Source organism: Leptonychotes weddellii, chromosome 9 (assembly GCF_054177405.1).
Source record: "Leptonychotes weddellii isolate Sample4059 chromosome 9, ASM5417740v2, whole genome shotgun sequence".
Lineage (NCBI taxonomy): Eukaryota > Metazoa > Chordata > Mammalia > Carnivora > Phocidae > Leptonychotes > Leptonychotes weddellii.
The window spans coordinates 84,446,313-84,460,091 of NC_138377.1; the positions used below are offsets into that span (position 1 = coordinate 84,446,313).

The window sequence follows — 13,779 nt, forward strand, 5'->3', positions numbered from 1 at the left end:
TGTTTATTTCCACACTCTGGTATGTAGCTTTGCCCCTACCTGTGAAAGCTTATAAAGGAAAATCTCATAAATAAAAGTATTTATGAACTATATAACAATTACTGTGGCGTATATGTCAAGTGTGGTATTTCATTTTTTAGACAGATTTCTCTTTTTGATGTACTCAAATATGTGTTTGGTTTTAGGTTTCCTCAAGAACTGAACATGGGAAAAATAAGTGCTGAAATTATGTGGACCCTTTTTGCTCAAGATATGAAATATGCACTAGAAGGTAATTACAAATATTTATACTTCTTAGGACACATGTTTTAGGCAAATTGTGATTTTGTGTTCTTGACTTTAAGTGTAAAAATTGATGCATTAAAGTGTTGTTGTGATTAGTTCTAAAACTTATTTCCACATTGTAGGAAAATAAAGGTTTCCAAGTCTTTTAAAAGTCCTCAAAAACATACATTTTAATCAAGTCATCTAAGCTGCAGGATCATAATAAGTATTTCACTCATAGGCTAATGCTCAGATGCAGGGATACCTTATGGCAGTTCACTTACCAAAGCAGACCATATTGAAGGCATGAATAGGTAGAATTTGTCTAGACAGACTTGAAAATTGTATCCATGGTTATAAAAGTTAAAATCTGACCAAAGTTTTCAAAAAGACAGTGGCAGGGCTCTTTGCCAGAAACACTGTTCTCCATAAGTCCAAATCTTACAAGGGAAATAGAGCTCTTTAAAATAGAACTCTAGGGACACTTGGGTGGCTCAATAGGTTAACCTTCTGACTCTTGGTTTTGGCCGGGGTCATGATCTCAGGGCCATAAGATCCAGCCCCTAATCTAGTGAGGTAAACTCTGCACTCAGCATGGGTCTGCTTGGGATTCTTTTCCCCTTCCTCTCCCTGCCTCTCTGTTCCTCTCCCTATATCTCTCTCTATATATATCATAATCAATCAATCAATCAATCTTAAAAAGAAAAACCAAACCAAACCTCTAAGTTAAAAATTCTGTCAATATCCTTTGAGCCATCACACAATGCTTAGAGTTAAAAAACCAGAAACCAGTGTAGGTTTCCTGTCCTCTAGTAACTTATAGTCTAGAAGAAAATTTTCTTTGCGTTCAGCAATATATTTTGAGCCCGTAGATGCTAAATGTCTATCACTATACTCAGTGTGGGGGATAGAGCAGTGAACATGACAACCATGGTCCCTGTCCTCAACAAAATTATGGAGGGTAGCCACATGAGGTGATTAAGGTTAATGATGATAGAATGTCTGGAGGAAAAGCATCTAAATCAGATTTGGGAAAGGGAATAAGGCAGACTTTCTAGAGGAACTTCCTCTGAGGAAGTGTTATCTGACAAAGACCTGAGGGATAAGTAGGAGTTAGTTCTGGGGAGAGATGAGCAAGAAGCATCTCTGTCTTGTCCTGGCAGAGGACAGAACATTGGCAATGAGGGTGAGCACAATGTACATTGGAGAAAAGCACACTCAGCAGGTCCTATGAGCAAGAGGTAGCAAGAAGAGAGGCTGGAGACATTGGCAGGGACCAGCATGCAGGAGCTGGTGGGCCATGGTGAGGTACATGTCTTATTCAGATTTGCAACTTAGAAAAAGCATTTGACTGTAACATGAAAATTAGATTAATAGGGTAGGACTGGTTCAGAGTTCATGCTCATTGTATCACTGGGTTTTTGTTTGTTTTGTTTTCTGGCATTGCTAAAATGTAAACATGATGCTGGGGGACACAGAGGGAACATACAGACATTTTCATTATTTGAAAGAGGCACACAGTAGATTTTAATATCTGGTTTTCTGGTAAAGTCTGGGTCTCCCACCCACAAATAAAGAGGTTTTCTGTCTTTAAACATTAAACCAGACTGTTGGGAGGTGCAAATTCCTCATTTTGCAATGAGATATTTGTTCTCCATTGTATCAGCCAGCCCTGTTCTCTCTACCTCTACCTGTGCCTCCCACCAACCACATCCTTTCATACCACTCTGCTACAGTTGTCTCTCTGAAATATAGGAGTCTCCTTAAGCAAGATGAGAAGCACCAATACATTAGGCCAATAATTTTCTTCAGCTAGCATGTGCCCCTCTTAGTCCTACCCCTTATCTTCCCCCACCCGCCTCTAATGTCTCTCAGGCATCCTGAACTTTATAAGATCAACAAAGAATTCCTGATCTCCCCTATCAAAACCTCCTTCTTCCTCCTGCACATATTGCAATATTGGCATGACCATTCATCCAGTTACTCAAGTCAGACACATAGCGTTTTTGTGGATTCATTTCTTTTCCTCAGCACATTCTAAGTTCTTTGAGCTATTCCAGTGCTGCTCTATTCCCTTGACTTCTCTTCCCACCAGTCTTCATAGGCAGCCACATGGGGCTCAGTTTAATGTCATCCTCTCAGGATCCAAAGTCACTGCCAGGAATAACCTTATTTTAATTGGCTGTGTAGCACCTAATTGCTATCTTTTATTTGTGTGTTTATGCCTGTGCATTTGATTGCTTCTTAACAGTCTGTCTTCCTCACCACAATGTAAGGTTTTTGCCTAGAATGATGCCTACAAAATAGAAGCTACTTAGTAACTACTTGTTGAATAAATCTTCTTGGAACATTCCAAGAGGTCAGCACCTTTGTGCATCGTCATTATCACCTGTAATGTGAAAGGTTCACATTAGATCAGAGGGTTGGGCCACGGGCAGGGAGGCTCCTGCCCATGTTTTGGAAGAATCTGATTATTTAGAACTATCCCAAGGCAGCGCTGTCTGCCGGTACACATTTTTAGGTCAGTCCTCTCTTTGCTTATGTAGTAACATTTGTGTAACTATTGGATGTTTTATGTTACATTTACTTTTAAAAATAAGTAGTTATTTTAGAGAACTAAGCACACTATTTCTGTTAAGGAATTTAATCTCAAAAATTTAATATTTATTGGAAACAGCAATGAAGATAGGAATGCTACAAGTGTCTGTAACTTTGCTTAGATGTTTACTGATTATAGAGTAATAATTTTGTATAAGAAGGGTATCCCAAAATGCTGAGATTGTATCATCAAAAATCAGGTCTAAGATCAAGAGTAAATAATTTTGCAGTTATCTGAGCTTTTTTTGAGATAAGACTCTCCTTTTTCAAAAGAATTTTTTATTTGACTTTTTAAAATAGTTTTAGTGAGAGGTATTTCACATACCATACAATTCAACCAACTTAAAGTGTACGATTCAGTAGTTATTACGTTTGCACATTCACACACATTTTCAAGAAGGCATGAGAAATATATTGAGGGAGTGACTTGGATTGCAGTTTATGATGCATGCATCTTCTTCATCCACCAGAAGAGAAGACTTTTGAGTGCAAAGATTGTTTTTTCCATCTTTGTATTTATTGAACCGTAATAGAAACTCACCATGTGTTTGTTTACTTGAAGTGAATTGCAAATGGGACAATCCTATGCAAAGAATCTTGGAGACAAGGACAGAATACCTACCATGTTCAAACTAAACATCCATGGTTATTCCAAGTCAGGAGGCAGCAAGAGATCTGAGTCTGGGAAACCCAACTTCAGAAAGCTTTATCACGCATGGGCTGTGGAACCTTGGGCAATTAATGCTTCTTCAAACCTTGATTTTCTTTTCTATAAAAAAGAAGGCCATAACTGAACTGATGAATCATTGAACATTATATTAAAAACCATACTATACCTTGGCTCATCAAATTTAAATTAAAAAAAAAAAGAAGGCCATAGAGAGTCCCCAGCTTGGTGTGAGGATTGCATGACATGTTAAATGCACTTTGTAAACTGGAAAGCACTATGCTAATGGGACGGGACTATGATTATTTTTATATAAGCAGGGAAAGATCTGTCAAAGTCTCAAAGCAGTCTCCTTCAGGGGTCATTCAAGGTTTAAACCCTTAGGAGAGTGTTCACAAATCCATGTGAATCTGTTCACTTTCTCTCCCTTCTTCCTTTTCACTATTTCAAACTAATAGGTGGTTTCAAGAAATATACTGCACCCTTTTTTAAAATGTGGCATGAATAATAATTACTAGAGAAAATGAGGACTAAGAGTACCTCACAGAGTAGAGGGCATATACTTAAAAACATTCAGCTGGCAGGCTCTTGTTCACATTGATAGTAATGTTCTGACTCTCCCTATTTGCCTTCTAGAATGTTGTTAAAATTGACTATGGAGTAGTGCTTCGGATCGTTGACCTAGAAAGACTCTGTGTTGTTACATAATTTGGGCTCCATAGTTCATCTTGTGACTAAAGCAGCTGAGTCCAACTTGTGAGCAACCTGTGATAAAGTCAGGTCGACAGAGAGGAGCCAGCTAGAACTTCCAGACTTGTAGCTGTTGGCAGCTTTTTGCTTTACTTCATGAACTCATCAACTCTGTAAAAGAAATAATCTAATTTAAAATGAAACAACTTTTCCCCAGTTTTAGTCAATCTGTGTGAGCCAACTTGTTTTTTAACATTTGACATTGACAGCCTTGCAAGTGTGATAGACAGTAATTCATTTGATCACTGTGGTGATAACTTATTGAATAAAACCAGGACAAATTATTTTACCAATTAAAAAAAAAGATGTACTTTCTGTGCAAAAGGAAGCACAGGAAGGGGGGGAAATTGTTAAACAAAATTGGTTTTATGGAATTTTTTCTAAATATTTTAAAAACTGTTGTAGTCTTTACCCTGGCAGGTACAAATGTAGGTTTTGTAATAATTTAGACCTAGGTCTGAGTTCAGGCTCTGCTACTTTCCATTAACTTCTTAGCTCTGATTTTGTATAATTTATTAAACTCAGCAAGCCTTATTTTCCACATTTGTAAACAAGGGATAAAAATACCTACCCTATAAATTATTGTAAGGAGAAATAATAAGACAGAGATGGGGTGAGGGGGAATGGTTCCCTAGCACATAATAAATACTCAACAAATACTAGCCATTATGACAACCTTGAGGATTACAATTTAGTAAACAGAAGTTGGAAATGATTTATAATACCACTAAAATACCCAGATGCCTATAAGTTACTGAAATGTTTAATTGGTAATTCCAATTGACTGCAGACATTGTGTTTGTTATCTTGATATCCACAGAATTTGGTTGCCTGCCAATTGTTAAATCAGGACAGTCCTGTTCAGGGCACTGATTGTGTAACATATGTCTTTGTCTTCAAAGTCTTTATTAAGAGCAAACCCTGCTAGGCCCCAAGATAGCAGCCAGATGGTAGATGGGGTCCACAAGGATTCAGGTGGTTTCTAATTAATAGTTCTGTAAAAAGAGTGTTTGGGATTGTTTTAAACACTGATTCTTAAATTGGGATTTGTGGCTGGTTTTCAAGTCATATCCTGAAATTGCATCCACATTTAGGAAGGGGTGGGATGGGAAAGAGGTGTCTAAGGCATTTGTCACACTCTCAGATGAATCTTTGAATAGAAAAACAAAGTCACTGAAAATAAATTGGTTAAAAATTACTGTTTTACTTTAATAACTTAGGCCAAGATAAAATTATTTATAATATAGAACACCCAGTCGTCTTTCACCTGGCATTAGTAGAGTCTCCCATATCAGTGCTCCTCAAACTTTAGTTTCCCAGTGATCTCTTGGGAATCTTGTTAAAACACAGATTTTGATTGAGTTGATCTTTGGGGGAGGTGGGATTCTCGTAATTTCTAACAAAATCTGAGATGATGCCTGGCAACTGGTGGGTGTACCAACACTGAGGATAGCAAGGCTTCAGTGCTGTTAACATAACGTGATAGTTCTGGAAGTTCTGCCTTTTTATTACTGATCTTTGTTGTCTGCTACTTAGTTACCATGTTGGACCTCATCAATAGTGGAAGATTCTCAGATTGCTTTTGTAGTTTTTCAGCATATCGTCATCCTAGTAAGCACAACTAGTACCATTAGTTTTTCTTCACACTTTCCCTGCACTATCTTCTTTTATAAATTCAAATATTTTCATATTGAACACCTTCTGAGAGTTCTTTACTCTCTTTATATTTACTGTGAAGGCCTTCTCTCAGAGAAGTACAATCTCTTTCTATTGCCCTTTGCCCAAATATGGGTGTCAGGCCACCCTGACATTTAAGAATATTGTCCTTGACATTGTAGCCACAAAGACAATGAGAACACAAAGGCATGGTTACATCTTTAATGGTCTTGTTGACTACCTTGACTGTACCAGAACTGACTTGTTGCCCCATGAATTTCTTTAGCCTCACTTAAAGTATTCTCCTATATAACATCTTTCTGGTCTACCTCCTACTTGGTCACCTCAAACTATTATTTCATACTTGTCATCTTTCTAGTCTACTTGTCAGCAATTTTCTGCTGATTTTCAAGTCTACCCTCACAAATCACTGGTTGTCAATTTATGTCGGTCCTCATTTTTTAGTAGACAAGAATGGTTTCTTACTAATTTCTACAGTGAATAAAATCTCTCTAGAAACAATGTATTTTTTTTTTCTCCTATTTCCTACTTTCAATCTTCCTTAACGTTATTTGAATGACAAGAGATTAAAGCTATACCTACGTATACTTCAAAGACTGGATAGGAGCAGAGATTGAAAGCACTTTGTAAAGGATCTCTCTGGCCTCCCTTTCTTACAGCAATAATAGTCAACCTATTTGGTGTTTTTTTGTTTGTTTGTTTTTTTCCATTTTTCAACATTCCTCAGAGGTACAGAAACTCCCATGAGTAACAGGAATCTTGGTATTTCTTTTTTTTTTTTTTTAAAGATTTTATTTATTTATTTGAGACAGAGAGAATGAGAGACAGAGAGCATGAGAGGGAGGAGGGTCAGAGGGAGAAGCAGGCTCCCTGCCAAGCAGGGAGCCCGATGCGGGACTCGATCCCGGGACTCCAGGATCATGACCTGAGCCGAAGGCAGTCGCTTAACCAACTGAGCCACCCAGGCGCCCCGGAATCTTGGTATTTCTTAACAAGGAGAGATGGCAGGTGGCTTTCCTTCATCCTCTTGAGAATTATCAATATTACTCTTGTCCAGAAACAGACAATTTTTCAGTTATTCAAAGAAATAGCACAGTATGTATTTGTGAAAATATTAGCTTTTAATGGATAATATCTTGTAACTGAAAATAAAAATTCTATCCTGTATTTCATATGACTTATAAGTCATTTTCCTGTTCTAAAAGCTATTTGTTAAGATTTAGGCACTTTGGCAGTGACTACCAGAATGCCGCAGAGACAGTTAAACATGACTTGAGGACACTTCCATGTTCCTGATATTATAAAATAGCATAATAACCATTCCAGGTGCCTAAGTTAAAAATTGGGAAGTCATGGTTGACTTCTTTATTTCCTCAGCATCTAATTACCAAATATATAGTATAAGCTCTATATCTAAATTCTCCTCCATAATTTTCTTTTCTATGCTTCTTACCATTGTCCTTGTTTAGACACACATCTTTCCTGCTTCCACTTTCATTGATAGGGTTCTTCCTTTGTAGATGCCTCCCTGACCATTGGATAAATTCCATAGCCTAGCCTGGACTGATACCTTACTCTCTGTACCTGATTTTAGCCCTAGTGTTTAATGCCTCCCCCATACATAGACTATATGCCCTAGCTGCATCCAAATATTTGACATTTCTCTGAAATCCTCTTATAAGTTTCCACTTCAAGACAATGTGCATAATGCACATCCACTCCTGCCCACACTTTTCCCTACTTGCCATCCCTAGCAAAGACTCATGTATTCTTCAAAGTTCAATTCAAAAGTTACTTCTTACATTGTCTTCCCTGAGATTCTCAGAGAGAAATAAGTACTTCCTCCCTATTCTCCTATAATACTTCCTATTATAACATTTGTTCTTGTGTTACACTTCACAAATACATGACTCACTGTACCCTGAGCTCTTATTCTTCTTTGTTCAAATCTCCTTACTCTCCCCATTCTCTGTCATTTAATAGAAATGCTCTGAACTAATGAATGCACAAATGAATATACACCTATGTTTACAAACAGGCAAAAGCATAGCTATATGTTTCATTCCCAAATGCTCATTTCCAGCCACAATTCCATATAATCACCCAAGCCTGATGCACTCCACTCATACAAAGGAGAACATTTCCCAACAATTATTTTCACCACACGTTGTGGTTGCAGCAGTTCTAGGAAGTGTTTAATAATCATAGATGTGAAAAAAAAAAACCCCTAAATACTTTAATTTACCCACAGAAACTCTGTGTGTGTATGTGTGGTAAGAGAAGATGGTATGTTTACAATGATGTTCAAGCTATACTTCCTTGATAAATTGTAATATATTCCTTCCAGTCATACCCTGTTTACCAGGACCACCTTCATTTTTGTGACATGTTACTAATTTGTATTAACCTATCTTCACATGGAATTCCAAATCTAGATTAATGGACAACAAATGAAAACAAAACTACAACAAATGATCACTATTTCTTGGTGCTCATTACTGCAAAGAGACAGCTCTATTCATTTAAATTTTCAGTGGCAGTTCACATGAGTCACCCAAAAACTGAGATAGGATTTCTGGATTAATATATCAGTTTAAATGGGACAGTTTATTTGAGAGATCTTGTGTTATATTTGCCCCTCAATCCCCCCAAATAAAGGCAAGAACAAAATATGTGTTATATTTGCCCCCACACCCCCAAAATAAAGGCAAGAGGAAAGTGTATTTATTGGTATTTAAGTTTTCTGGATTCACTGGGCCAGTGGTTCTCAAAATATGGAGCCTAGCAGTCTGTTTTTTAAACAAGACCTCTAGGTTATTCTGATGCATGCTACAGTTTAAGACTATCATTTTTTTAATTTATAAGAGAAAGAAGAATAGAAGAAAAAATAATAATTAAAAGGAGAAGAGAATTAAAAAATAATTCTCAAGGAAATGAAAGGAGAAAGTCCAAGTCAAGTCCATTAGCCTGAAACTCAATAGGAGAAAAATGACAAGGAAGATATTGATAACTCAGCCAAGAAGGCCTATAACTCTTATGTCAAGAAAAGTCCATGGAGTATTCAGTAATATAAAGGAAAATGAACCTCTGTTATAAATGAATGAAAAACTTGCTTATTTTGTTTAATCTATTCAAAAGAAAAGTAGAAACACATATTGCATTCATGTCAAGCCATTTTTCTTTCTTTTTTTTTTTTTTTGCCTTGGAATCATATTCCAATGAGAGCAAATAAATTTCCTCTAATATTTACATCTTTTTTTAACTATTTATTACTTTGAATAGAACAAAACTCAATGCATTTTGAAACAGTTAATGCTTTTTTGTACCATAATGCTGCAAAGCCAAATGTTATAGAAGGTGGATGACTAGCTTTACCATTTATTTATGTTTTATTGATCTTACCAGTGTGACTTTAACTGGTGATTTCGGTAAAACTTTGCCTAACAGTATTTTACATATTTAACTGTTCAGTGTGCTTCAGTGTATGTTTAACAGAATAAACCTTTTCATGGTTTTTAAGTAGAATGCATGGTCTTACTAATGACATTCTCAATTATATGACATTATGAACTCTGGGGCAAAGGACCATATTGACCATGTTCAGTCTTTAACATAAGCCTAGCAGCTATAGGTGCTTAATAAATAATCATTGAATGAAAATCTCAGACAGACAAAAACTGTATATATGCATGTGTGTGTAGGTTAACTACATAATTCAGAATGATTTTCATCTTGATTAGAACCAGGGATTGCACTTTGCTAAAACTTTCTGTATGGTTTCAGGAACATTCTATATTAAAGTATATTCTTCATCAGTTTAATTGTTCATATTGGTATTTGGAAAATAGCAGAGTAAAGCTTCAGTTCATAGGATGCCCTTCATCAGATACGCCTCTGAGATTCAATTGTTAACCAAATAACATAGACAATAATCTAATATATAATGGTCTGTTTTACATTAGCAAGCACAGCACACAAAACATGGTAAAACTCTGAGATAGAGTCAAATTTTAGCCATCAAACAGATTTTCACAGGCTGGTTAATAAAAATCAACTGTCAAGCTATATAATCTATAGTCTAAAAACATTCCATTAAATCTCCCATGGCATTTAATGGGGAAATAGAGATCAGTGAGAGTAACTGTTGAAAACCAGGGCAAGACCAAGGTAGACAAATGTATTTCAGCCCCACCTTCCTGTGCTTGTTCTTCTCCCTCTGCTCTTTCCTTCCTACTCCTACCTGTCCCTCCCCCCTTCTTTATCATCTTCTTGAAGATACTGATACACTCGGGGTACACTTAGGGCTTTCCAGCAGATTGAATTTACTAAGGTGTTTGGGATATCTTAGATAACCCTTCCAAAAGATCTGAAATCAAAATAAGGAAACACATTAAAATTAAAAATTGGGAGGGTGGGGATGGTAAATAAATCCTGCTTACAAGGTAAGCTGGGAATGGCCATAAAATGGAAACTGAAAATGAAGCTTATAAACCCTTTGCTAAATGTAGTATTTCTTAGACATTTAGGGGATTCTTGCCTATCAGTGTTAGTTCAAATGACCTAAACTGGGAAGCAAGGAGCCCCTTTCACAGTTACAGTAAATGCATTTCAGTTTCCTCCTCTCTGGTAGTACCCCTACCCCCCCCAACAATTAAGTTGAAACTACATGTTTTGTATTTCTGGAGAAGACCAAGAGTGTAAAGTGTGTGTGTAATTAATCTAGAACATGCTGACTAAAATACTTAGCTTCAAAATAACAAGGAAAGAAAAAGACGCATTTAAGAGTGTTTGTAATGCTATTATTCATCTTAACCTTTAACCGTCTACTAACTTGCCTTATAATCTTTTTTGGTAAAAAATAATTAAAATATATTGACCTGAGTAATATACTGTGTTCCTATGATAGAAATGAGTGTATTAGAGTAAAACCTAATTAAATGGTCCACCACTATCTCTGGGTTCACAAATCTCCAACTCAGAAAGTAATCACATAGCAAAAACAGGTCTACACTAACTTAGACTGTGGATGTGACCTCACTAAGCCACAAAAGCAGATCCATTTGTCGGACATACCCCATGTGTGTTCTGAAATTAAGTTCAGTGGTTTTTAAGCCTGTCTCTTAAGTTTAGCAAAATCCCAGGTAAATGGAAATGAGTCCCCCAGAGCCCACTGACTGGTTTTTAGAATGAAGAGATGGAGCATCACCAGTTCAGGTATTTAAATTGTTACATAGCCATATGTAAATAGCAATAAAACCCTTTTTTATTACCCAAATCCAGGCTCTAACAAGAAAATTCTAGTAGTATTTCACATAATCCTGTTATTTATTTGGTATTGAAATAAAGAACAGTCATGCACACCAATAATCCAAGGGTTCAGATAGGCAACCTGGTTGTCTGAGCTCCTAAGAAACTCTGAGCTTTGTCACATTTTTCTTATACCATAGCATTGAATTTAAATTTTTTGTTGATTTAGTTCAGGATCTCTGTTTTCATGAGCATAGCCGGCCTCTAACTGTTGAGATTGATACAGGTCAAGAGTCTTGTGATTTTTTTTTTTTTTTTTTCTGTCTGAAAGTCCTCAGGAAAATATAAGGCAAGAGACTGGGTTCTCTTTCTCTCCCTCATAGGACATGCTCATTCCACTAGCTAATCATTTCTTTATGTCTTAAGTGGGCATAAAGAATAAAACGATCAGATCACCTGCAGTAGCACCAAAATAACAAAAGGGAAACTCTCAGGCATTTATCTAAAAAAATGTAAGTTTAGGATTAGTACATGAGTTATCTGTTGCTGTGTAACAAATTGTCCAAAAACTTTGTGTATTAAACCAAAAATAAATACAGAGTATCTCTCATGGTTTCTGTGGGAGAGGAGGTTCTAGGTTGGGTTTCCTATGAGGTCATGGTTAGGATGCTGGCTGGGGCTACAGTTGTTGAAGGCTTGCTAGGCTGAAGAATGTTTCCCCAGGGGCTCACTCACATGGCTACCAAGTCCTTGTAGGCTCTTGGTGGGAGGCCTCAGTTATTCTCAGTGTGGACCTCTTCACAAACTGCTTGACTGCCCTCGCGGGTGGCAGCCAGCTTTGTGCAGAGTGAGCACTGTAAGAGAAGGGTTAGAAACTGCAGTGTCTTTTCTGATCGAGACTGTGAAGTTAGGCTCCGTTACTTGCACAACATCTTACTGGTCACATAATTCAGCTTATTCAGTGAGGGAGGGAGTGGACAAGGACATAAACTCTAAGAAGCAGGGATTACTGGTATCCTCTTGAAGCCTGGCAAACACAAGTAGAGTGTGCTTCTCTGATCACTTCTTTATATTAATATGGTCTTCTATTAGCATACATTTTTATTTGTTGTATTTTAAACAAAACTGAGAGTCAACGTGGATAAAACCAATGTTCTTCCTTCTCCTTTCCCTCAGCCCTTTTCACTACCACAAGAAAGGAGGACAGCATGAACCAACTCTTGAAATTTTATGAAGATAAATCATTTCCCAGATGCTAGGGCTCTTGTTAGCCCTCTCTAGTTTCCTAGCTAACTCCTTTGGGAAGGGGAGTTGGGTTCACAGAGAGGAAATCAACCCACACTCTCAAGAAAGACATTTGTTTATCTCCTGCTTTCTCTTCATTGCCCAGCAGTGGTTTTCAACTCTAGCTGTACATTAGAACCACTTGTTAGAACCTACTTTTTAAAAACAATTCCAAGCTTTTAATCTTATTTAGCAACCACCCATTTAGCACTTATTAGGTACGTCTCTAAATGATAGGCAAATATTAATTTACTTGAACTTCAAAAAAAGCCTATGTGGTAGGTACTATTATTTTCCCCATTTTTTAAAAATTTTATTTTATTATGTTAGTCACCATACAATACATCACTAGTTTTTGATGTAGTGATCCACGATTCATTGTTTTCATATAACACCCAGTGCACCATGCAGGACATGCCCTCCTTAATACCCATCACTGGGTTAACCCACCCACCCCCAAAACCCTCAGATTGTTTCTCAAAGTCCATAGTCTCTCATGGTTCATCTCTCCCTCTGATCTCCCCCCCCTTCATTTTTCCCTTCCTTCTCCTAATGTCCTCCATGCTATTCCTTATGTTCCACAAATAAGTGAAACCATATGATGATTGACTTTCTCTGCTTGACTTATTTCACGTAGCATACTCTCCTCCAGTCCCATCCATGTTGATATAAAAGTTGGGTATTCATCCTTTCTGATGGCTGAGTCATATTCCACGGTATATATGGACCACATCTTCTTTATCCATTCATCTGTTGAGAGGCATCTCGGCTCTTTCCACAGTTTGGCTATTGTGGACATTGCTGCTATGAACATTGGGGTGCATATGGCCCTTCTTTTCACTACATCTGTGTCTTTGGGGTAAATACCCAGGAGTGCAATTGCCGGGTCATAGGGTAGCTCTATTTTTAAATTTTTGAGGCACCTCCACACTGTTTCCCAAAGTGGCTGTACCAGCTTGCATTCCCATCAAGAGTGTAAGAGGGTTCCCCTTTCTCCACAACCTCTCCAACATTTGTTGTTTCTTGCCTTGTCAGTTTTCACCATTCTAACTGGTGTAAGGTGGTATCTCAATGTTGTTTTGATTTGAATTTCCCTGATGGCTCATGATGATGAACATTTTTTCATGTGTCTGTTAGCCATTTGTATGTCTTCTTCGGAGAAGTGTCTGTTCATATCTTCTGCCCATTTTTTGACTTGATTATTTGTTTTTTGGGTGTTGAGTTTGAGAAGTTCTTTATAGATCTTGGATACCAACCCTTTATCTGTAGTGTCATTTGCAAATATCTTCTCC

The 13,779-nt window shown here is 37.2% G+C and overlaps 1 protein-coding gene across 1 annotated transcript in view; it reads left to right on the top strand.

Moving 5' to 3' along the window:
* Positions 1–13,779, top strand: part of UNC13C (unc-13 homolog C) — a 479,061-nt gene that overhangs the window by 314,759 nt on the left and 150,523 nt on the right. Inside the window, exon 13 of the mRNA XM_081831864.1 lies at positions 186–271. Coding sequence (XP_081687990.1) covers positions 186–271 — 86 coding nt within the window. The remainder of the gene's footprint in view (positions 1–185; positions 272–13,779) is intronic.